At 43.2% G+C, this 24,180-nt stretch overlaps 1 protein-coding gene across 1 annotated transcript; it reads right to left on the reverse strand.

The window, feature by feature from the left end:
* Nucleotides 1-18,485: 18,485 nt before the first annotated feature.
* On the reverse strand, nucleotides 18,486-22,349 carry LOC147442461 (uncharacterized). The gene is made up of 5 exons (XM_086528618.1): nucleotides 22,000-22,349; nucleotides 21,757-21,919; nucleotides 20,444-20,576; nucleotides 19,252-19,342; nucleotides 18,486-18,654 (listed from the first exon to the last, which is right to left on the reverse strand). Exons 1-5 carry the CDS (start codon nucleotides 22,125-22,127, stop codon nucleotides 18,609-18,611), a joined length of 561 nt encoding a protein of 186 aa, XP_086384744.1. The 5' UTR covers nucleotides 22,128-22,349; the 3' UTR covers nucleotides 18,486-18,608.
* Nucleotides 22,350-24,180: the final 1,831 nt, after the last annotated feature.

Raw genomic sequence — 24,180 nt, forward strand, 5'->3', positions numbered from 1 at the left:
TATCAATCTGCCCAACTTGCACGAGATTGCGCTCAATGATCCTACAACAAACACCACAGCTATAATAGGGTCCTTGCCCTGAACCTCCAGCAGATGATCAGCAGCAGATGCAGAGAAGACATGGGTTTGAAGTTGTGCCTAGACACAGGAGATGGCATAACCTGCAGAGACCACAAGCACGCAGCCTACCATTCAGCAAGTAGGAACTCCCACACCTAGAGTAGCTTCCTCATGGAGCGCACTATGGATGTATCACTACCATAATATGGTGACCAATCCCCCTAGGGAGTGATGCTAGGAACATGAGCTGACTCTCATGTATAGGGAAGTGCGAAACCCTATGCGATCCTTCCACAAAGGGAGCTTTGCCAAAAAAGCTTTGAACTTCTCACGAGACAAAACCTTGTACTTGTTTACCTCTCTCGAGGATGTCCCTCATGGGAATTCAGTTACTTGTGCCAACAATGCCTCTTATCCGGTCAAGGGAGTTGGAAAGATTGTGCTTCCTGCTGCAAATGGCAGTTCTTTCACACTTGTTGATGCATTGTATGTACCTAGGATCAAGAAGAATCTTTTGTCTGTAACATGCACTTGCTAGACTTGGTCTTGTTGTCAAATTTGTGGATGACAGATGTACACTACATGATCTCAGTTTCGGTGATGAAATTGTTGCATCTAGCATTTTATGACGTGGGCTGTATAAGCTCACTTTATATGACAAGTGTGGGTAGAATTTTGCAAATGCAATTGTGGATTCTAAGGCTATTTCAAATGCAAAACTTTGGCATGCACGTTTTGGGTATCTGAATTTTGTCAATTTGCTGCGTTTGCAGAAATCTGATATGGTTGCTTCTTTACCGCCTCTTGAAGCACCTATCAAACATGTTTGTGAAGGCTGTATTTTGGATAAGATGCAGCGTTCGAAGTTTCCAAAGGATAGTTCAGTTAGAGCCACATGCAAGTTGCAGCTTGTGCATAGTGATGTTTGTGGGCCCATGCAAACTCCGTCCTTGGCAATTACCTTTACTTTTTGACATTCATTGATGATTATTCCGGTATATCCGCTTAAAGCGAAGTCCGAAGTATTTAGGTGCTTCAAACAATTTCTGGCTATGGCTGAAAATGTCTCGAAATGTACTATGGGCACCCTCCATTCCAATCGAAGGGGGGGGGGGGTATATATGTCTCATGAGTTTAATGCATTTCTGGCTAGTCGTGGGATAAAACACCAATGTATAGTGCCTTATACGCCTCAGCAAAATGGTGTTGCTAAGAGGAAAATTAGGTCACTTACGGAAATGGCACAATGTATGGTCAAGAGTCGAGCTTTGCAACATTCGTTTTGGCTTGAGGTTATCATGTGTGTCACTTATGTACTAAACACGTTGTCAGGAGTTTTTGGAGCAAGGGATTGCGCATATGTACATACACATGCATGGTGCATCGAATAAAGGATTGCCCAATTTCCATAGCCAGGTGGTTACGTGGGGCCCACGTGTGTACAGGTAGAACAGGGTGTACATAGTGCAGGGATTTTCACTATTACCAGTACCAGTGTGTTTTTTCTACAATAAGGAGGAGTTGGTAGCGCGTAAAACTTCTCGAGGAAGCTATCCGCGGGCCGAGGACATGAGGTAAGCTAATGCGTCAGATGGCATCTAGTGACATCAAGAGGCCGAACGGGGTCAATATTTGCACGTGGATGAATACAGACACAACGTGGGTCTTTTCTTGTGATACTTATGCAGAAAGGTCATCATGAGGACCACTTTTTGGGGCCACTTCACGTGGTTGCGGGATGCATTATTTGGAAAAACTGAGTGCCAGGTGTGCGGATGATGCAAAAAAGGTGACAACTATGCACTGCGAGGTCAGTTTTTGGCATGTTCGAGGTCCGTTTGAGGTCATCTAAAAGGCCACGGGTGCCCAACTAATAAAGCTAAGTGTGGGAACTGGAAAAACTGAGAGAAGACCAGAAAAAACGTGGAGAAGAGAGGAGGAACAGCCGCAAGTGTGTTTTTGCTGTTTTTGGAGCTTTTTTTGGCCCTAAACTGCTCATCCGAGGTCGGATTTGAGCACTTTGACATTGTAGACTGGGGTTTTTGGGCGTTCCGGACGCAATGGCGCTGTCCATTTTGCCAAATTCCTCACAGATTTTCTGCTGTTTTTCTGTGTAATCTTCTTCGGTGAGTGAAGCCTCTGCTTAACTTTGTGGTTGTCTCTGGTATATTTCCTCAATACTGTGTAAACTATTTGCCCCATTGGTGTTGGGCTGAACTTCATTGAGTCTAAACAACAGCAATTTGCCTCCTTTGAGCTGAATTGAGAGAGTGTGTGTGAGTGTGTATGTGTGAGTGTTGAGTGGGCAAGTGGGAAATCTCTCTTCTCACTCCGTCTGTGTGTTTCCTGTCTCGGCCAGGCTGGTTGTGTAGGCCGAGTGGTGCCCCATAATGTGTGTGTGTATCATCCCAAGAGTGTGTGTCGGGTCATTATAGAGGCGTTGTGTGTGTTTCCATCCCGCTCACATTCTTTTGGCGCCCCCACGGAGGATCTTCTTCGAGTACCTTCTGCTTCGAGCTTCAAGCTTCGAGATTCGGGGCTACAGGTTACAGGTTACAGGCTACAGGTTACAGGGACAGGTACAGGTACAGGTGATTCACACAGGTACAGGTAGCTGGAGTACAGTGATATACTAGCAGTGATGTCACTTGCAGTTGTTGTGGGTATGCATCACTTGGCGCCTATTTGAGCGCATTGTCTGCTGGATTGTACGTTACTTGTGGAAACTGCCATTGTACGCATTTGTGGAGCCATACTTGGTTGTATTTGGCAGTCCCAGCCATTTCTGAGACTTGGTCTGGAAGATGGTCATTTTTGAGACTTGACTATACGCGATTTGCATTAGCCTTCGTGTGAGGGTCGATAGCATGAGGTTTTTATTGAGCTGGGGGATTCTCAAATGTGGAGATCCTTTCGGTGATACAGGTAGCTGGAGCACCCTTTTTGTGACCTCGCCATAGGCTATGTACTAGTGAGTCCTACTTGATGCTCGGGTTCTATTGTTGACAGTTTATGCATACATATACAGTCTATATTTTGGGTTCCTACTGCTCTATTTCTGGGGAAACTCTGCCAAAATTTTTCCAAGTTATGATGGCTGGTTTTTTGGTCTTTTGAGCCATTTATGCTGTTATGCTGCTGAAATTTTGGCAAAATCAGAGGTTAAGTCAGGTGTGCCTTCTTGGGAGCTTCATGGTTGGCTTTAATGGATGATCAAAATGGCCCTCAATTCACTCCATTTCATTTAACTCAAAGAATCCAGATAAATGTTCATGTGTCCAGGAAGATTTTTTTCCAACAGCGCAGTCTCTTTATGTTCGGGCCAAGAAGATTACGAGAGATCTTGGAATGTCCTTTGCCTGTTGTAATTCCGATGATCAACTATGAAAACTCATTTGATGTGCATGTGTTTGTCCTTATCTAAAGTTGAGCTCCATTGAAGTTTCTAGGGATTGGGTAGTCAAAAGTTTTGGGTTCTTGCACGTGTGTTCAAAGGGGTTCTCAAAGCATTGTAACTTGGGTAGCCATTGCTTTCTCTTATCCGGAGTTTCATGGAAGAAGTGATGAAGATGTGGAAGATTTTTTGGAAAAGATGGAGGTTGCCTGCATTAGCAACCAGATTCATGACCCTGCGCAGATGTTACGTCTTCTCCAAATTTGTTTGAAGAGTGATGCACGAGTCTGGTCCAAAACATTTGAAGAGGAGTTGCATGCAGCGGATCCACCTGTAAGATTGAGTTGGGACAATCTAAGGCATGGGTTGGAAGTGGAGTTTGTGAAGATAGAAGATCGTGACAAAGTGTGGCAAGAAGTACAAGGTTTGGTGCAAAAGGAAGGTGAGCCAGTAGATGCGTACATACGTAAGTTCTCATTGGCATGGGAGCGGATGTGCAAGGCCTTAGCACCACAGGTAACCCCGCCTGACATGATGAAGAAGAACAGGTTCTTGGCTGGTCTTTGGGAGAATATACGTTGGAGAGTGGAGCTAAAGAAGCCTAGGACATATGAAGATGCACTAGAGGTAGCAAGGAACAAAGAGTGGAAGTTGAGGAAAATGAGCCAGTTATGGGTGGAGTCTTTGCCCATGAGGTTTGAATTTCAGCCTATAGAGTCTTTACAAGGTCGCATGTCAGGGGTTCATCATGAACCAGTGGTTCCTATTACTACTCAGGTTATGCCAGCAGTGGTCACTACATCGGTGCAAGATGATGGGCTAAGGCAAGACATGAGGCAAGTGGTAAATTTGATGAAGAATCTCAGCCTAAACATGCTAGGTCAAGTGGGAAATAATCGAGGTCGAGCGAGGTTTGCAAATCAGCCAGGAGGTGAAGAAAGACCTAGGAATGGTGCTGGACAAAGCAACGGTAGGTTCTGGAGGCAGACGCCCACATGTTACAATTGTGGAGAGTTGGGTCACATCAGCCCGCAATGTGATAAGCCACCAAGGATGGGGGGAGACATGTATCCATTGCCAAGACAGGTATTAACTAGGTCAAATGATTATGGCATCGAAATTAAGGGAGATGAAGGAACCAGTGGATTAACCTAGGAGGAAAAGGGAAAGACAAAAGTGCTAAGTGTAGTCACCTTGGAAAAGGCATCAAAGCTAGAGGATACATTAGTGAAGCCTATTGGGAAGAGGACCACAAAGGATAAGGAAGGAAGAAATGCCCCAGGTCCTAGTAAGAAGAAGGGAAAGAGTCATGAAGGCGAGGATGTCAAGGCCAAGAGAAAAAGGAGAGCTCGTCGAAAGTTTCATGTTTCAGATTTTCCACTAGGGGATGGGCAATTAAGCTATGACTTGAAGGAGGATCTGACGAGCAAGAAGGCAGATGTTACTTTTGGGCAGCTTATAGAGATGGTGCCTAAGCTAAAGCGAAAGTGGAAGAGGATGGTTAACCCAATGGAGAAAGAGCCAGAGAGAGGTTCAGTAAAGGTGTTGGCAATGGATGAGCTACCAGACATTTGTCCAATAGTAGATGTGTGGCATAAAAGGAAAAATTTGGGACAAGGTTATGTGGATGGCGGAGCCCAAATATACGTCATAACACACTCATGCGTTGAGAAGATGGGTCTCACAGTGGCTGGGGTGTCAGGTTTTCGGATCAGATTGGCAAACCATCAAAAAGTAAAATGCTTGGGTGTTGTAAAGAGCTTAGAAGTGGGGGCATATGATGCAAAGGCAGTGGTTGATTTTCATGTGATGCTAGCAGGATTGGGAGCATATCCTATTATACTGGGCAGACCATGGTTACGTGCAGTGGGAGCTGTCCAAGATTGGCGACATGGTACAATTAGCCTCTATGGAAAGACAGGTACCAAGAAGCTTTATAATATGGACACAAGGAAACGATTAGAGGAGCTTTATGAAGATGAGGATGAGTCTAGTGATGAAGACTCTTCCACGGTGACAGATGAGGACAATGATAGCACTACCAGCAATGATGAGGATGCTGATGTTGCATTTCTTTTGATGGACAAAGAAATCCAGGAGTTTGGTTTAGTTGCATTTGCGAATGAGGTTGAAGATGAAAGTGAAGGGCCTTATGAAGCGATTGAAGGGCTGATGCAAACCAAGGTTGAGTTGTCAAAGAAGCAGGAATTGATGACACAAATGATCAGTGGAGACCTCTCAGCTATGGAGAAGGATATATATTTGCACATGCTGGCTAGTTTTCCTGATTTGTTCATTACTTCATATGAAGAGATCAAAGGGTTCAAGGGCGAAGAGATGAATATAGAGCTGAAAGAAGGTGCTAAGCCAGTGCGGCAAAGGCTAAGAAGGATGGGTCAAGAGCAAATGGAAGCCTTGCGAGAAGAGGTGGACAAGTTATTGAAGGCAGGGTTCATAGTCCCTGTGGAGACCACACAATGGGTGAGTCCAGTTGTAGTCAGTCCAAAGAAGGATGGGAAGTGGAGAATTTGTGTAGATTTTAAACCCTTAAACGTAGCCACTAAGAAGAACCCATATCCTCTTCCATTCATCGATCAGATCTTGGATTCAGTGGCAGGTTATGAGAGGTATAGTGTGTGTGATGGTTTTTCAGGCTATTTTCAATTGAAGATTGCTCTTAAAGACCGCACGAAGACAACTTTTATTACGCCATGGGACTGCTATTGCTACACAGTATTGCCATTTGGGTTGTCAAATGGACCATCTTTCTATCAAGAGAGGGCAAATTGGATATTGGAACCATTCATTGGTAGTTGTGTTAAAGCCTTTATGGACGACTTCTGTGTCTACAGCAGTAGGGCTGAACACCATGAGAAGTTGCAGATGGTATTAGCTCGATATGATGAATGTGGAGGACAACTAAATCCCAAGAAATGTCATCTAGCACAGCCAAGGGTGAAGTTATTGGGCCATATGGTGTCAGAAAATGGCATTGAGGCTGATCCAGATAAGGTTAAGTCTATTATTTTTTTTCCATCACCTATGAGTACGAAGCAATTGGCAACCTTTATACACAAAGTGAAGTACATGTCACAGTTTATTCCATTGTCTTCTCAGCTTCTTTATCCATTACAGCACGTGGCAAAGCATGATCCATTGCAATGGGATGACAAGTGTGAAGAAGTGTTTCAAGAGGTGAAAGAGGTGTTAGGGGGGTTGTCAGCCATGCAGGCTCCTGATTGGGAGAAAGTGTTTTATGTAAATCCATCAGTAGGGGATGATGCCATTGGAGCCATGCTATTGCAAAAGAGGAAGGGCAGCCATTATATGAGGCCAGTGTATTGTGCAAGCCGAGTGAAGTTGGTAGCGGAGAGAAAGTTCTCGGAAGTAGAGCTAGTGATGGCCAGTGTAATATTTGCTTGTCGACGATTTCATCATTACTTGCTACCACGGCCTTTTGTTTTCTTGACGAGTTATGCCTTTTTACCACAGTTAATTAATGATACTAACATGTCAAATGTGGTGAAGAAATGGGTGATTGAGCTGCAAGAGTTTGAGTTCTCTTTTCTAGTGGAAGACAGCACAAGGGCTACCCTAGCCGATTTGTTGACTTACAAGGAGAATCCCCTCCTTGTTAAGAAAGAGGTGGTGAGAAAGGTAGTTGAAGAAGTGCCACAGATCTGCAATGCACATGTGTTGTTCTTTGATGGTTCATACAGAAAGAGCCATGATGCAGCTTCAGGGGGTATAGCACTTTATGATCCAAAGGGGAAGCTAGTATGCAAGAGAGGGTTCAAATTGGATGCTCATAGTAACAATGAGGCTGAATATGCTACTCTGGAAGCCGGATTACACATTTGTTTGAAGCATGGGGTTCGAAGGTTGAGCATAAAAGGTGATACCTTGTTAGTGGTGAAGCAAGTGCTGGGTGTGTGGAAGAGCAAGAACACCTCATTGAAGGAAATGTGCTTCAGAATTAAAGGCCTGTTAAAAAAGTTCGAAGCATGGATCATCAGACACATTGAACGTGCTCTAAATGGAGAGGCACATGAAGCAGCTCAAGGCATGATTGGGGAGCTATTTGTGTTGAGGACCACTTTACCTCTTTATCATGGCCGGGAAAGTTTGGCTCAAGAAGAGGAGTTTTTGCTAACAGGAATCATTCCAAAGGAGATTCAGAAGTCTAAGAAGTATGGCTTTGTGCGTAGAGCATACAGGTACAAATTGATTGGTGATGTCTTATACATGAAAGGGGCTGATCTCGTGTTGAGACGTGTACCTTGGCGAGAGGAGCTTTATAGAGTGTTGGAAGAGAATCATGAAGGCGCATGTGGTGGCCATTTTGCTCTAAAGATCACCTTGCATAAGATATTGCAAGAGGGGTATGTATGGCCTAGTTTGCACAAGGATGTTCACCATTGGTGTAGGTCTTGCAATAGGTGTCAAGCATTTGGGAAGAGAGTGTTGAAGCCAGAGCTACGAAAAACCATTATGGCGTTTGATGTGTTTGAAAAGTGGGGGATTGATGCAATAGGCCCGTTACCTATCACAAGCAGGGGCAAAAGCAAGAGAGAGAAGAATACGACACCAGAATGTTGTCAAACCCTCCTCCGAAGGCCCCACTCTCTATGGCGAGAGCGGTCTATTATTGATTGCACAAATCTCTACAATGCTTGGACTTGCCGACGATGAGGACGACGACACGACGGGCTGAAATCTGAAAATGCTAAGGCTGAAATCTGCAAATCTTAATCTGCTGAATTCTGACTCTATGTCGATGGCGACGATGCGACAACGACGCGCTGAAAACGCAGATGCTGAAATCTGCGTTTTCCGGGCTGAAATTGCAAACTACGCTGGATCTGACCATGCAGCGAGGATCTGCTGCGGGAAGGTGAGATCTGTGAGGTTCGGGACTTGTTCTGCGGAGTCTATGTGCTGAAAACTGAAAACGTTAGTCTTCTTGTTGGACCTGTCGCGAAGAATCTGCAAAACGCTGGTTTGTCTTGCTGATCCAAAAACGCTGAGCTGGATTCTATCTTTTGCTGCTACCGGTTGTCTTGCAATGCAAAACGCTAGGCTGATTTGCTGTTCTACTGTCGTCGATATCTGCAAATGCAAAAACGCTGGCTGATCTGGGTTCTTGATGCAAAACGCTAGCCTTGCTGTTGTCTTGCAAAAACGCTAGGCCTTGCTGGGGGGTCCTGCTGAGAAGGTGCCTGTTGAACCGAAGCTCCTGCTGCCTCTTCTGCCAAAAAGTGCTAGCACTAGGTTTCTATATATACAAACTTAGTAAAATTGCCCTATCTAGTTTCCAACAAAAGTCACTTAAAAATAATAAGTGAAAAATGTCAAAAATAGGGAAAATAGGTCTATGCACTGTAAAATTGCTCTTGATGGGTTCTGATGGCAATCTCATGATCATGTTGTGTGCAGCCAGAGAATATGCATCTACTCTAAGTGTCTGGACATGCACGGTCTGCGAACAGACTCACAAAAGTGCCAGATCACTTCATAAGCTAACTGAATTGAATCCATGTCATGAAGTAGCTTGTCCACGTATACATAGGGTTTGATGTGTCACGTGACATCCCCTCCTTTTCAAAGTGAGGTACCGGTACCAAACTGTATGGCGTCGAGGGAGATCGCCCAACAACGTCTGGAATCGTGGAAAGGACTCTACGCCGGCCCGCTCTGATGTGTGGGTCGTGCGATACTTGAACTTCATAAAGGTCTGCAACGCTTGCTTCTTTGGGCCGTGCCGAAAGCGACACAAAGTCTTCTGTGGTTCCTTCAATGCGTCAACTTTGTCTATAGTCATGCGTCTACCTTCTTCAAGAATCTCCAAGGACCACTTCCAACACAAAAACATGAACATACCCATTCCATGTAAAGTGATTGGAAAAATTCTAGTCTTCTCTAAAGACTGTGAATGCAATGTAGGTTAACATAGAGACGGAGTGCCAAACCGTTCCATCAACCACACACACAAACAATGAAATCGAATCTTTTCTTTCGGATCTAAATCAATCAACTGTGGCAAATCATAATGGAAATGCCGATGCTTGATGCTCAATTCTTCTTGTTCTCTTTCTGAAACTGTGTCATGCCAAGGAAGAGACATCAAATGTGAATTCCTTGAATGCAAACTTTTCAGCTTTTCATGAGAAATCCGCATACATCCGTGCTCATTTATGAGTGAATCGTGCTCAACGTACAATATTGCATGCCTATGAAAAGGGATCACATAAAGACGCTAACTAAAATACAAGAAACGATCACGAATGAAACACTCAAACAACGTGTACTGACTAATCATGCGAACACATAATACTTCCTAGAGGGGGGGGGGGTTATTGGGACCGAGGCTTGAGAGCCAAGATCGATTCTACGGGATCTATTGAATCTTCGGTTCTGTGGACCTCGACTCAAAAGCCAAGATCGATTCTTCATGATCAATTGAATCTGCAATGAGGTTAGCTTCACTAGAGAAAGTATCAACTAACACATCATCCTTGTGAACAATCACATCATCCTTGTGAACAATCACATCATCTTCCTGCAAATCATCATGCTTGTGAAAAATCACATCTTGATCATGCAAATCATCATGCTTATCATTATCATGCAATTCATCATGCTTGTCATTATCATCCAAATCATCATGCAATTCTTCATGTGTGTCATGCTTTGGAGAAGAAGAGACTGAGAGTGTCTCCTTTTCCCGAATTTCTCGTATCTGTGCCTGAACTTGAGAAAAGAGTCGCAACATTTCTTGCATTCTTGCTTTGTTCTCGCAATCAACTTTTGCTTCTCTTGCTTTGGCTTCCAAGCGTGCTTGCTCCTGCTCACGCTCTATGGCTACCATTCTTTCGTCGTATTCACGATCTATGGCTGCCCTTCTTTCTGCGGATTAACGATCTATGGCTGCCATTCTTTCGCTTTTCTTGCTTTGCGTTCTAACTCCCATCCATCATCATCTTGTCGAAAGCCTCCATAGGAGTTAGTGCAATCCTTGTCGTAGATGGGGAAGGGGGAGGGTCGGAAAAACCTCCTGGTGGGGAAAATTCTTCTTCGCCACCTCCATGCTCACCACCTTCATGCAAAGTATCCATACCGCTTCGAGTGATGACCATCCACTGAAGTCTTTGGTTCTTAAGTTCACGAGGAACTTGGGTTCTTGTGGGTCTTGGGTTCTACGGTTCTTGAGGTTCTTGCGGTTCTTGAGGTTCTTGCGGTTCTTCTTTAGCTTGCAATCTGTGTTAGAGAAGGATCTCCTCTTCACCCGAGCTCTTCTCTTTTCCGCGGGCGCACCCCTTGGCGGCCTTGCGCTCACACCAAGGTTGCTTTTTCCCACCTCACGTTGATTGACCGGCTGCTAAGTGCACGGTCCGCTCTCAATGAGTGAAAAGAGGCACAAGGGGAGGCTGGACAAGCGCTTCTTTCTTGGGTTTTCTGTCACTCTTCAAAAACACGATTAGGAATCGACATGACCAAGAGAACTTGGGCTACGTGCGACCGCAACAAGCAAAAAAAAAATATGTGGTTCTTGTGGTTCTTTCTTGAGTGATACAAAACACTGCCAAAGCTCTGATACCAATGTAAGCTACAGCGGAAGTGAATGTTGAACTTTGCTCAAGATGAGTGCCCTGAACTGTGCTCAAGGGTTCCTTTTACTTACGCAAGGGAGAGCCTTCCATTCCTTTAGTGAGAGAGTGCAATGGACACAAACAAAGTGGTGAATATTGTGAATGAAGGTGCTGAAACTGAGAGAGAGACCCTCCTCCGAAGGCCGCACTCTCTATGACGAGAGCGGTCTACCATTGATTGCATAAATCTCTAGAATGCTTGGACTTGCTGACAATGTCAACGACGATGAGGACGACGACGAGACGAGCTGAAATCTGAAAACGATAAGGCTGAAATCTGCAAATCTTTATCTGCTGAATTCTGACTCTATGTCGATGACGATGTCGATGGCAACGATGCGATGACGACATGCTGAAAACGCAGATGCTGAAATCTGTGTTTTCCAGGCTGAAACTGCAAACTATGCTGGATCTGACCATGCGGCGAGGATCTGCTGCGGGAAGGTGAGATCTACGAGGTTCGAGACTTATTTTGCGGAGTCTATGCACTAAAAACTGAAAACGTTGGTCTTCTTGTTGGATCTGTCGCGAAGAATCTGCAAAACGCTGGTTGGTCTTGCTGATCCAAAACGCTAGGCTGAATTCTGTCTTCTGTTGCTGCGGGTTGTCTTGCAATGCAAAACGCTAAGCTGATCTCCTGTTCTACTGTCGTCGGGAATCTGCAAATGCAAAAAATGATGGTTGATCTGGTTTCTTGATGCAAAACGCTAGCCTTGCTGCTGTGTTGCAAAAACGCTAGGCCTTGTTGGGGGGTCCTGCTGAAAAGGTGCCTGTTGAACCGAAGCTCTTGCTGCCTCTTCTGCCAGAAAGTATTAGCGCTAGGTTTCTATATATACAAACTTAGCAAAATTGCCCTACCTAGTTTTCAACAAAAGTCACTTAAAAATAATAAGTGAAAAATGTCAAAAATAGGGAAAATAGGCCTATGCACTGTAAAAATGCTCCTGATGGTTCTGATGGTAATCTGATGATCATGTTGTGTGCAACCAGAGGATATGCATCTACTCTAAGTGTCTGGACATGCACGGTCTGCGAACAGACTCACAAAAGTGTCAGATCACTCCTCAAGCTAACTAAACTGAACCCATGTCATGAAGTAGCTTGTCCACGTACACATAGGGTTAGATGTGTCACGTGACAACAAGAACTCTTGAAAAGAAGATGAACCAAAGGACCACCGGAAGATAAACTTGAGAGTTACAGAGCAGCAGTCAGCAGCCAAGTGCGTAAGAAAAGAAAAGATGAAAGCAGAACTGGTACCACATTGCGTGGGGCCCGACCCAAATTAGACGAACGAAAGTACAAAATTTTGCCACACTTGGGGCAAAGTGAAAGATTAGAAAGCCCTCATTTTCTTTGATGGTGGAGCCAAGGCCAACTTCTTTTCACCTAAATTGGCGGCTCGACTTGGAATTACGCCCGATAGGCTGAGGCAACAAGCGGAGGCACTTCTAGCGGCACTCGGATGGGATGTTGCCAGTACACCGATCATTGGCAAACTTCGTTTGCAATGTCAGGGGTGTTTAGGGCACGAGGACTGTTATATCATGCCTTTGGAAGGGTGTGAAATCCTTCGAGGAATCCCTTGGTACCACAAGAACAACGCCGTGGTTGACTATCGGGCTAAGAAAGCGACTTTGACATATGAAGGGCAAAGAGATTGTACTTAATGAAATTCAGTTTCTTTACTCGATTTTCTTGATAGAACTGAATGATGACTGAAGGTCGAATATGTTGGACCTTGAAAAAGAACGACAAGTTTTTCTACAATACGGGTTCTGCAATAGGGGCTGACTGTTTCTCTGAAGGCGTACAAAGTGAGTTACCTCCTTTATGTCGTGAAGATCACATGATTGATTCGTGGTAGTACACCACCAAACCGGCCACCTTACAGAGTTAGCCGAGGCCAAGATAAAGAAACAATGAAACATGGCAGATTTCCACATTACGAGGATAGATGATATACTCGACAGAGTTCTGAATTCTACTTGCGGAATTGATATGAAGAGTGATTATCATCAAATTTGTATTGCTCCTGGAGACACAGCTTTCAAGACGACTTTTTGGATTTTCAAAGAATACCGGTCATTTGTGGGTTTTCCAGACACTTGGGAAGCATAAATTGCTTATAAATGTGAAAAAGAGCGAGTTTTTCTTGCCTGAGATACATTTCTTGGGACACATCGTCTCAACAGCAGCAGGAGTACAGATGGACCCGGCCAAGATTGAAACTATATGTGACTGGCCAGACTTGAAGAATGTTCATGAAGTTAGAAGCTTCCTAGGCTTTTGTTCTTACTACTAGCGGTTTATTCGAAAGTTTGCAGAGGTAGCTTCCCCTTTGCACATATTGACAAAGAAACGAGTCCCTTTCTCGGGGGGACCGACAGAGGTGACTGCCTCTCAGAATGACTACTGGACCAGTGTTGACTTTGCCGGATTTGCAAAAGTCATTGGAAGTATATTGTGATGCTTGTGGTCGTAGTCTAGGAGCGGTCTTAATGCAAGAAGGCCATGTCATTGCCTATGAAAGCCGATTGTTTTCAAGGCCAGAATTTACAATACAGATTTATGAGAAATAGCTTTTGGCAGTGATCCATGCTCTTACTCAGCGGCAACATTACCTACTCGGAGTAATCAAGGACAGAAAAACTTGGTGGCAAATGCTTTGTCTCGAAAGCCCCTCGTCTTGGCTGTTTCCGCAATTCATCATAGAAGCTCCAAGGATATGGTTGATGAGTACGCCATAGATCCGGATTTTTCCGTTGTACGAATACAGACTGGGGAGGTAGTAGCGGGATATTCCATACAGGATGGCTACTTGATGAAGAAAACGATGTTGTGCGTCACATAGCCGTTGAGGGAAAAGGTTTTGACTGAGTGCCATTGTCCACCTTTTACAGGTCACCGCGGTATCGACAGCACCTTGAAAGGTGTGCAATGTTACTTCTTTTGGCCGAGACTCGAGAAAGATGTAGACGACTTTGTTCGTAGTTGTTTAGTATGCCAAAAGGTCAAGTTTGACACGCACAAGGCACAGGGATTACTACAACCTTTATCCATTCCCACCCACCCCTGGGAAAGTATTGCAATGGATTTCATTTTTGATCTCCCGAAGACACTGGGCATGATGGCATTTGGATTGTCATCAACAGATTTAGCAAGCAAGCTCACTTCATTCCAGTGAAGAAGTTTTGCAGGCGTAATCGAGGGCGATTACAATTCTTTCAAGAGGAGGGATGTCACAAACTGATGACGTGGCATGTCCAACTTATGGACCTTTACCGAGGGGCCTAGGTGCCATTAATAAGAAGCGAAGAGCATGTTGACGTGGCTTCTGTACGGAGTACCGTAAAACACGTTGCCTACTGACGTGGAGAAACTGTACGGGATTCCGCAATTTCCGCTGGTTGCTTTTGGCAAAAGCTAGCTTTTGGGAGACATTGCTTTTGAAGTTTAATGCTTTTGGGGCTCTTCTTTTAGCAACCCTTGTAAAACCTTTATAAGTGACCCAAGGGAGCTCACTTCTCGGAGCATCTGGACGCAAAGTCTGAGAGCGAGCACTTGCAGGCCGGTTATACTTTGCTCAAAGATTAATATAAAAATAAATACCGAAAGGGGCACCAGTTTTTGGGGCCAATATCTCTTGGCACGGAACTACGCCGGGCTGTGTCGACTCTCTTTTGATTGTGATGTGTTTTTGAAGTGAATCTCTATTGTGTCACGGTAGAATCTTGACTTGGGGTGTCCAAGTTTGTTACACTTGGTTCCATGGCCATTAGGTTCCTGCACGCTGGAGCTATTTTTCCCAGCCTTGCAAGTATTTTTTCCATTGCCCTGATTGGCCACTGGTGCACTTTCTTGTACCTATCCCCCATTTTCCCAGTCGTGGCTGGTGGACAGCTGGCCGACCTAGTCATTATGGGGCTATATATGGAGTGGGCAGGGCACTAGGGGTGGTATGTGTGCAGTCCCTGTGGTGCAGGGTGCCCCCGCCCTAGGAGGTGTATGGAGGGCGAGGGGGGCAGCATTCCTAGCATTTTTGTTGGTTGCTCCCATCCCTAGCGTCTTTCTTCACCATGAGCAAGGCGGCACTGCCAGTCTGCCAGGCAAATGATCAGCAAGGGCATTCCCCTAGCACTTTTTCTTCTCATAGTATCTATACGGAGACGATGTGATCACCAGGATGCAGAGCACCACAGCAGAGGTGCGGGCATCGGAGAGGAGGTGCCATGTTCTCTACTCGAGACATGTTTCTCTTCTTCTTTAGATCTGTTCTCTTGCTAGGAGGAGATACCTACCTCTCTTTCATAGGAGGCTAGGGCAGCCCATGTTGAGACCGTAATAGTGGTTTGATGTGCAGGAGCAATTGGTAGTATCAGTAGAAGTCACAGTTGTGTGTACCTCGGGTCTATCAAGTTGGCATGTCAGTTCTATGCCAGAGCACCCTTGGTCACTTGTATAAGCAGATTGTTATCAGGATGGAGAGCCTTTCTTCTCATAGTATCTATACGGAGACCATGTAATCACCATGATGCAGAGCACCACAGCAAAGGTGCAGGCACCGGAGAGGAGGTATCATGCTCTCTACTCGAGACATGTTTCCCTTTTTCTCCAAATCTGTTCTCTTGCTAGGAGGAGATACCTCTCTTTCACAAGAGGCTAGGACAGCCCATATTGAGACCGTAACATTGGTCTGATGTGCAGGAGCAGTTGGCAGTGTCAGTAGCAGTCGCAGTTGTGTGTACCTCCAGTCTATCCAGTTGGCATGTCAGTTCTATGCCTGACCACCCTTGGTCACTCGTATGAGCAGATTGTTATCAGCATGGAGAGCCTTTCCCAGATCTCTTGACTCTCTCTTTCTCTCTCTCTCTCATTCTCAAATGTCCCGTCTCTTTCTACCTCGGTGATCTCTCTTCTCCGGAGTGTGTCTTGTTCATGTGTTTGGCATTGCACGTGTTCTGTCCACCAAATCACGAGCCAGTTCTTGTCTTCATTGCATCTGCCGCTCCCACCTTTGACTAGAAGTATGCAAATGCAATGGCGAGCTAAATCTTCCGAAGAAATAGCCGCACCAACAGCAACGAATTGATCTTTGATCCTTAATTAGCTTGATAAAGGCCTCCACCTTCTCTCCGTCAACAAGTTTCTAAGCAGCAAGCTGATTTTTTAGATTATAAATTCTGGTGTGATTGTGCACCTCATATTGACGAGCCAATATGTTCCAAGCTTCATGTGCTTTAGTGGTATATTGAATCAAAGTGAAAACAGAATCACTCATAAATAACAATGGTGCACAATGCATCTACAATCCTTCTCTTCCAAGCACGTAGAAGAGTAGCATTTAGAGGAATTACAAGACTTGGATTTGCAGGATCAGTTGTTGCAGCATGCTTTCAGTCAGCACCATTTTGCTCCAACACTATATCTAGTAATTCATATAAATCCAAAATTGCATAAATTTTGAATTTCCACATAGTGTAGTTGGTGTCATCAAGCTTGCCTTCCATGAAGGCCAGTGGGGAATGCGTAGCAGAGTAATATTGACAACAACATTTGAAAAGACAACGACATAATAAGGAATTGATTTTGTAAGGTAATACAAATACTTCTCATCCAATCTAGCTACGAGCACCTAAAGCTCTGATACCACCAATATATGTGCACTATTGGCTTCTCATAATAAGGGGGCCTTACAGCCTGTGCAACATACATGATGGTGGGCAGAACTGACAGGTGGGCATTGAAGGTATACTAGCATGCTTCACATGTAGAGAGGTGTGAGGCACAAATCTGTAGCGTTCCCTATTATCGAGAGACTAAAGACAAGCCAGCGACTTCCAAAGCTGCTGAGGAGCATAACAAAAAGGAAGCCAAAATCGATGGTTGATGGAACAGAAGAAAAGAACTTCTATTGAATGTTAAGCTCAAAGGGCTAGTCAATCTTAGTTGCACCTGCATCAACTGCTTCAAAGTGTATGCTTTATTGTGTGTGTATGCCATATTGTATATCGTTGCATTAACAAGTTGATATAGATGGATGCTTACAAGCAATAACTACTAAATCTTTATGTTGTCTCTACAAGTGTAAGCGGGCACGATTACTCTTCTATCAATGGGAAGGATGCCACCAAGTTGTCCCATAAACCTTTCTTATGTTGCTTACCTGCAATTGCCTAGTAGCTTTTGTTATGTTCTCCAAGCTTTGCACTACGATGGGTCTTGAGAAGCTTGCGGAGGGAGTTCTTTTTTTAGGTCTTTTGTTTATTATTTAACTTTTTTGGCCTCTTTGTCTATTGCCTCGCGGAGGGGCACCATCTCTTCCCGAGGGAGCGGAGCGCTTATAATTGTTCTTGCTTATCAATAGAATATAGAAATGCCGCCCTGGGCACCTATTCAAGGGCCAGTGCTTTGAAGGATAGGAGCTCCGCCTCTCCATCTCTCTTTTTCTCATTCTCTCTCATTCCTTCTCTTAATCACTACTATTACTATGTTAACTATGAGCTAAATTGTCTCTCCCTTTACTGTGTGTTTCAAATTGTAATATATGAGCAAGAAAGTGAAAGTAAGTACTTTAAACTTCATCATGGTCTCTTTGTGAGAATGCCCTTGCTACCCAACTTGCCTAAAGAAATGTAGGCATAGTCATTGTGACCAAAACCTCTCAAGGGGAGCTCTCCCCCAAGGAGCTCTTGAGAGGACACAGGTAGTCCTAGACAAATGGCACGAGGGGTCTATTCATAAATACGTAGGGGGTTGGTTGGGAGAAGTGCTATCATTGTCTTCCCCTTGCCCTCTCATTGGTATCAAAGCCAAGGGATGGGAAAGGAGGGTGTGTTATGTGTTAACCTTTATCTCTATCATTATTTTTTGGCCTGAATATACATTTTCTTCTTCATTATTGTAGGCTGAAATTACTAGACCAGCCAGTTACAAACAAAGCACCAATTATTTCTTCAGGTCCCTCAAACTCATGATCTTAGCCTCTTGACAGCATGCCCATAGCTAGACTACTGTCGTTTTTCAAGTATATGAATGGACCAACAGATGCAAGGAAATATAGCATTCCGTCTTATTATTTCAAAGTTACAGGAAAACTATTAAAAAATCTCGACAGTGCCCTTCTAAAAATTAGAGGACTAAGACACTTGGACCAGGCCATCAAAAGGTCTACATAATGCTTTGAGCACTAAGAGATATCCTTTAGCTTTTTGTCTTGAAATTTTTTGCAGCATTAACTCCGTACTCACAGCACATGAAACACCAAGATTTAACTAACTTGAATTTCATTTGAGCACATTTTCCCGGAAACTATGATGCTTTTGACGTAAAGTTAGATGGGTACTACTTAGAGAAATACCTCAGCTGCAAGGACATTGTTCTTTGCATCTTGAGCTGCAATAAGCCGAGCCATTGCAAAAGGGTAAACAGGAGCTGCTGAATTGGGAATATTGGATAAAGGAGAACCTTTCTTCTGAGCATTCTCAACAATTGGAAACAAGTCATCATAATTCTCTACAATTGCTTGCTTGATGTTGATAGAAGGAAGAACTGTACTGGTCAACCCAATTAAACAAAGGTCCTCAGACAATCGCCTTTTACATTCTAAATAAGAGAATTTTCTCAATGTGCAAAAGATCAAATCCATAACTTAGATAAGGTGCTAAATGCCAATTTTAATACACCAGACTGATATTCTAGTAGACCTAGATATATTGGTCATTGGAGGACTCAGAGATAGACACAGAAAAAAAGGGTTGTACGTCCACACGGCAAGATGCAGGCTAAATTTTCTGAAAGGATTACTGCATTCTACAGCACATAGGTATAGGACATAGTATGGCTTTGAGATCACATATCGCCTCACGAGTCTTTGACAGTGGAAGAGAGACTGGGAGAAAGCTATTCCAATAGATAATGATGGTACAACTTGATTTTAAATGAAAATAAGAAAATGATTTACTGCCCTTACACATTAGATCCTTCTGAACATTCCCTCCCTCGGCATGTATTTAACCATTTCACCTCTATCTGATTTTTTAAAATATGATCAGTTACAGGATTATTTTTAATTTATAAGCCAAGGCAGCAAGGTCACAGATAAGAACATACAAAAAATGTGCTTTGAATAGAAAATAGAGGTCTCACCTTTGCAAACACATCAACAAGACAAGGTCCATTTCTTGAGAGCGGGATATGGGCTTCAAAATTCCAAGCGAGTTTGCATGCTCAAATGGACCTGCCAATATACAAGGACACAAAACCTCCTTAGATATTCACCCGACTCAAGTAAATATTAATTTATCAAACACGAGCTACCAGATTACCTTGTCATACCTGAATAACATGAGTATAAGTTTGGCCCAATGCATTCAATCTGGTGCCCTTCCCTATCCTCTACATTCTTTGCAGTTTCTAGGTGACTAATCTTCTCTGTTCTTACCACTATTGCTCCTTGAACTCTATGTCCCCCACCCTCTATCCTTCCCTTATCATGCATTGTTCTTTGTTCTAATTACACTTTATATTGTTCTCCTTCTGTTTTATCTTCATCCAGCTTCTGTCATCTACAAAGGCCTCACTCACTTCCCTCCCAGCTTTATAGCGAACTACCCGTTCTTCATCTCACCATAAATAAGACTTGTGAACCAAGTTTCATCCACCATAAAAGGATTTGTGAAGCAAGTCTCTAATAATTGCTCTCTCCTAATCCGTTCAGCTCTTGAAATTGACTTAGTAGTCCTTCCAAGCATAGTATTTACATGCGCCAACCATCCAGCATATGCACTTTTTCCACTATCTCTAAACAATCAGACTTGAGAAAAAGAGGCATCAGAATGAGCATTATGAAATTGTATTACGGCATATGCCATCACACACCAACACCAAGCCTAGATTGAAAACCATAAAGTCTAAATGTATTACCATGAGTTGAGATCTTAAAATTTACTTGCCTGCTAATAAACCAACCAGCTAAAAATTTGAGCCGCCCTTCTCAAATAAATGAATAAAAAAGGCTTAGTGGCAATGTTCTTAAAACTCATAATGCTTAGGTCTCTAAGAACACCCTCAACAAAGTGAACCCTCCCTTAGGAAGCATTAGTCAGAAAATGTGTCCTGTTGTCAACACAACCAAGGTTTCTCAACATGTCGATACAGGTCCATAAGTCTTTGCCTTCAAATTTGGTGGTTTCTAGATATTTCAATCTCCAGAGAATGGATCGATTGAAATTTTATAACTTTTGTAACATTCAGCTGAAAGTTTTGAAAAAAACGTGTTTTTGTAATTAACAAATTCTGACACGAAACAAAAACCATTTGAGATATTTCCTATTCTTACTCAAATCAAGCACCACTCTGGTTTCTGGAGAGAGCTTGAACAAGGCTGATAAAAATTGCTTTAAGTACTTCTCCTGTGCTTCTGGACTAACTGAGGATGCCACGCAAACCTCAATCCACAATGAGTTCTCTGGCTACAAAAGAAGCAGCACAAAGGAAGACTATAAGTGTTTGATGGTCGGATCATCTATTACTAAGTAGCGCCTTCATTTACCAAACAATCAGAAAATCAGCTTTGCTTGGTAGATTGCCTTAATCCTCGTGACATCCACAGATTAGTCCCACAGACTACATAAGGCATTTCTTGTATAGCTGCAGAATAAATGTAATAGATGTGATATTTATTTAACTCTGAGGCTACTGAATACTATAAAAGCCCTCACAAAAACAATTTCTAAAGACAGCTTTGATTAAAAAAACCTAGAACAATATAACTTACTGCTTTTTGAGATAGAACTCACAGATCCCATCCCACTTTACCGGATGCAGTGAGACGCAATGTAAGTGAGATGAAGAATGCATCCAAGACATGGGCTGATGTATATGAGGGTAATGCGGTATAAAGTGCCAAAATAAAGCTTTTCGAATTACATCACTCTCTAGACAATCTCGTATACACTCATGTCCCCTATATGGAAGTCTGGTTCTTTCTGAATCATTTCTGGATAGGAATAGTCCCCACTTGGCTTACCAAAATGGACCACAAACTACTTGTACCATCACCGAGCCCAGAATGTACCAATCTATTATACCAATAGCACCGCATGTTTGATATTATATACATGGACAGCTTAGTCGCTAATATTCTTTATCGAAAAGTTGCAGTTGGGAAGGTAGGAGCTCCATAAGCACTCAATTGCTTCTCCTTTATGAATTCTAATCACCAACTGAAGGTTGCCAGCATGGACAATTGTAAAAGCATAAAACTGGTTCGCTCCCAGCCTTGCATCAGTTCTAAAATGTATCCAAAAGCCTCATGTTTATTATAGAAACCTCCTGTTTACATGGTCTATTCTAGTTGCAGCTCTTTCAACATTCATGCCTTCCTTGCTTCAGCTGTAACAAGCTTCCCTCTTGCTGCCACGATGGTTATATAGCGTTCAACCTCATGATTTATTCAACCTCCTTTCCTATTCCTACAATTTGGGACTTTCCTCTCACCATCGCAGGTTCTAACAGAATGTACGCAACTCTTCTGTGCTTGATTTTGTATAAGCGCAGACATGGCATGCAAGCTTGAAGTACACATATTGCGTGCTGCGATTCTTAACTCAAGCACCCAACAACAACAAGAGGATAAACATGAGAAAGTACATTGTATCCATGGGCTGATGCCTCCTTTGCAGCCCAGGCCTTTGAATCAAGCACCCGCTTTCCAAAAACGCCGCCTGGAACTGAAGGGGTATCATTGAAAGCGGCGAATGCAATGACTTCATCATCATTAGAGAGGCCGACGAGTGGGTAGAGAGAGTGCTCGCTGTAAGTACATGAAAAAAACAGTGAGCATTCAGGCATGTTTCTGCTTTAGAAAGATTCCTGCAAGTCACAAAGAATTACATGAGACTGGAGAAGTCCACAAAACCAAAGGCAGCCCGGAGACGTGGCACGGCGGACCGAAAAGAAGCCTCTACAGCTCCAGCGTCACAGGGCTCTGCCATTCTGATGTAGAAGCCATCACCCTCCATTTCTCTCTCTCTCTCTCTCTCTCTCTCTCTCTCTCTCTCTCTCTCACTCTCTGTCTCTCACTCACTCACACACACACACACACACACACACACACTACCCCCCTCTCTCAGCATTTGCTGAGCAGGGTTTTTCTGCGGTTTGCCATTTCTACGTTTCGAACAGTTGCAATCCCGACATTCGGAATTGCAATCTCGTTCGTTCACACGGAAAGAGAAGAATAAGAGAACTTCTCAACTAGAGTAGTGCATAGTGTAATTCAAAGGCTTTCAAGACAAACACAAGCAACTACATTTAAAAAGAGATAGAATCCTACAAAGGAGAGAGAGAGAGAGAGAGAGAGAGAGAGAGAGAGCTTGCACTTACTGTTAACGTGATGCTATGCATGTTACATTGAGATCGTCGTGTTTTGTATACAACACGAAGACGTCATAAAAAAACAATAAAGTAGGTTAGATTTTTTATAGTTAAATATCTCTAACTATACTTGAATATGTTATTACTAATTGTGTGTTATGTTTTAAAGACATTCCCATGGCATCATGTGAATTTCATGTGTTCATTCTCTATGTTTTCGTCTATTTAGTAAAGGGACTCTAAAATTTTTACTAATACTCAAGCTTGCTTTTCGATGTACTTTTGTAATCAGCTACAATAATACCAAACTTTATTGAAAATGGATAGATCTTAAAACTTTTGTATGTGCAAGCTCCATCTCCTATGTCTGTATTGCTTGAGGTTGCTACCAAAAAAAAAAGAGTGTTTAGAGAATTCTAGCAATGAAATGTAATACAGTGAAATTTCACAAAATCCAACAATTCTACAATCATATGTACCAAAGATGATTTCATGGAGAAAAACTACTCATCAAGTCTCAATCATTGACTTTGACCTACATCCAATCTTGTGCTATTGCGTCCTCAAATTCCCTTGTTATCATAATCTCTCAAAGCTGTGTCAAAAATCCTTGCACATCCACGAAGTCCAAATAAAGCGTGTGTTGTTTGTTTACATCCAATAAGATGAAGTATAGTGTTCTTTGTCTACCAATATCATCCTTAAAGTTTCTTCTAGAAGACTACATATACAAAGGGAATCCTCACAATACATTTGTTGAAAAGAGCCTCAAGCCCAAAGCTTCGTAGCCATGCCTTTGTGGATAAAGTTTCACAATCATGCATCCATGAACAACAAATGTGTTGCTCAACACATTTGTTAGCCCACATCGACTATTAGGGTTCAAGCCAACTAGCCGAACTGACCGCACTAACCTTACCTATTCTTTTAATCGTATAGAGCAATAAAGAGTAGTGAGGCATTCCAATCCTCAGTGAGAGCTCCACCAACACTCTCTGTCTGCTCTTTTACTCCCTCTCACTTCGCACGTGCCGCGCACTCTTCAAGTGGTATCAGAGCCGAAGGTTGCAGTGCTACTCCTCTCCCGACATTTCCTTCTTTACGGTGAGCTTCACATCGACAACATATCGAAGCTTGGAGCTTCCATGGCTATGGAGGCATTGTGAGCTCGGAACATAGAAGTCACGTATCAAGGTGGCAAAAGGTTGAACTCCACAAGCCACGAGAGGTGAGAAATTGAGATTTCTGTGAGCTCAAAGAAAGAGAGAAGCAGGTTGCTTAGTTTAGGAAAGATTGATGGCAGGTCATAGTTTTGCTCATAACTTGATCTACAAAACTCGCATTCAAAAAAAAAAAATTATCAAAGCGGAGATCTCTTTGAGCTCTATGACATTGTAGAAGAAGTCATTAGCTAGTTCGGAGTGCAAAAATAAAAAACATGGAGGCTATTTTCTCATGATAGATTGTGCATTCGAGTTGACTAAGTGAAGAGAGAGATAGAGCTTCATCTCAACTTCAGCATTGAAGACCTTGAGAATACACAGACATTCTTGGCATGGCGAGTTCTCCTCTCGGTATCGGACACACACACTCTGTTTTTTGACATCGACAACCCAGTTTTCTTGGCATTGACGATTTGATTTTTAAGCTTGTGGCATTGGTTTCTTTTCCGAAATTGATGTGCACGGGTGAGGTGCC

This window comes from Adiantum capillus-veneris, chromosome 14 (assembly GCF_014529385.1).
Source record: "Adiantum capillus-veneris isolate H3 chromosome 14, ASM1452938v2, whole genome shotgun sequence".
NCBI classification, from domain to species: Eukaryota; Viridiplantae; Streptophyta; class Polypodiopsida; order Polypodiales; family Pteridaceae; genus Adiantum; species Adiantum capillus-veneris.

What these genes read in the sequence shown, in the direction of transcription:
- LOC147442461 (XM_086528618.1), bottom strand. Translation starts at nt 22,127, where the DNA reads ATGGAGGGTGATGGCTTCTACATCAGAATGGCAGAGCCCTGTGACGCT. An exon ending in CATCAGCCCATGGATACAAT is followed by an intron (nt 20,577 to 21,756) that starts GTACTTTCTCAT and finishes CTTCTTTTGTAG; the next exon opens with CCAGAGAACTCATTGTGGAT. An exon ending in CAGAGTGGTGCTTGATTTGA is followed by an intron (nt 19,343 to 20,443) that starts GTAAGAATAGGA and finishes GTATATTGGCAG; the next exon opens with GTCCATTTGAGCATGCAAAC.